Source organism: Colobus angolensis, unplaced genomic scaffold, assembly GCF_000951035.1.
Source record: "Colobus angolensis palliatus isolate OR3802 unplaced genomic scaffold, Cang.pa_1.0 Scaffold277, whole genome shotgun sequence".
Classification (NCBI taxonomy): Eukaryota; Metazoa; Chordata; class Mammalia; order Primates; family Cercopithecidae; genus Colobus; species Colobus angolensis.
In genome coordinates this window covers 1,914,583-1,915,378 of record NW_012116010.1, presented here as the reverse complement: position 1 = coordinate 1,915,378, position 796 = coordinate 1,914,583, and the positions used below count along the sequence as shown (strand labels likewise).

At 70.7% G+C, this 796-nt stretch overlaps 1 protein-coding gene across 1 annotated transcript in view; it reads left to right on the top strand.

Moving 5' to 3' along the window:
* The window catches only part of AKAP17A (A kinase (PRKA) anchor protein 17A), a 10,853-nt gene that overhangs the window by 9,411 nt on the left and 646 nt on the right, over positions 1-796 (top strand). The window contains exon 4 of the mRNA XM_011948261.1: positions 181-793. Within this exon, the coding sequence (XP_011803651.1) occupies positions 181-793 (613 nt within the window). The remainder of the gene's footprint in view (positions 1-180; positions 794-796) is intronic.

The window sequence follows — 796 nt, the reverse complement described above, 5'->3', positions numbered from 1 at the left end:
TGGACGGGCTGGACCTGGCTCGCCGGAGGAGACGCCCCCCACCCCCGGGCTGGAGTCCAGCCAGGCCGCTGATCCTGCATCCCCAGACCATGGGGCCTCCAAACACCTTCCCAGCTCCTCTCCCACGTGTCCGGCCGGGCTCAGGAGTCGGGCTCAGCTGCGCTTTCCTCTTCCCTGCAGGCCGTGAAGCTGCAGGAGCAGGAGCAGAAGGAGGAGAAGCTGCGGCTCCAGCAGCAGGAGGAGCGGCGGCGGCTGCAGGAGGCCGAGCTGCGGCGCGTGGAGGAGGAGAAGGAGCGCGCGCTGGGCCTGCAGCGGAAAGAGCGGGAGCTGCGGGAGCGGCTGCTGAGCATCCTGCTGAGCAAGAAGCCGGACGACGCCCACGCACACGACGAGCTGGGCGTGGCGCACGCCGACCTGCTGCAGCCGGTCCTGGACATCCTGCAGACCGTGTCGTCCAGCTGCGTGAGCGCCGCCGCGCTGCACCCCCTCGGGGGCCAGCTCCCGGCCAGTGCCCCCAAGGAGACCCCGGCCCACCCGGAGGCCGACGGCGCTCCCAAAAGCGTGAACGGCAGCGTGGCCGAGGAGGCCCCGTGCAGGGAGGGTCAGAGCTCCTGTCGCGTGGCCCCCGAGGATGGCTCTCCAGAGAAGAGGTGCCCCGGCGGGGTCCTCTCCTGCATTCCCGACAACAACCAGCAGCCCAAGGGCCTCCCTGCCTGCGAGCAGAACGTCTCCAAAAAGGACACCCGTTCGGAACAGGACAAGTGCAACCGGGAGCCCAGCAAGGGCCGGGCCGGCG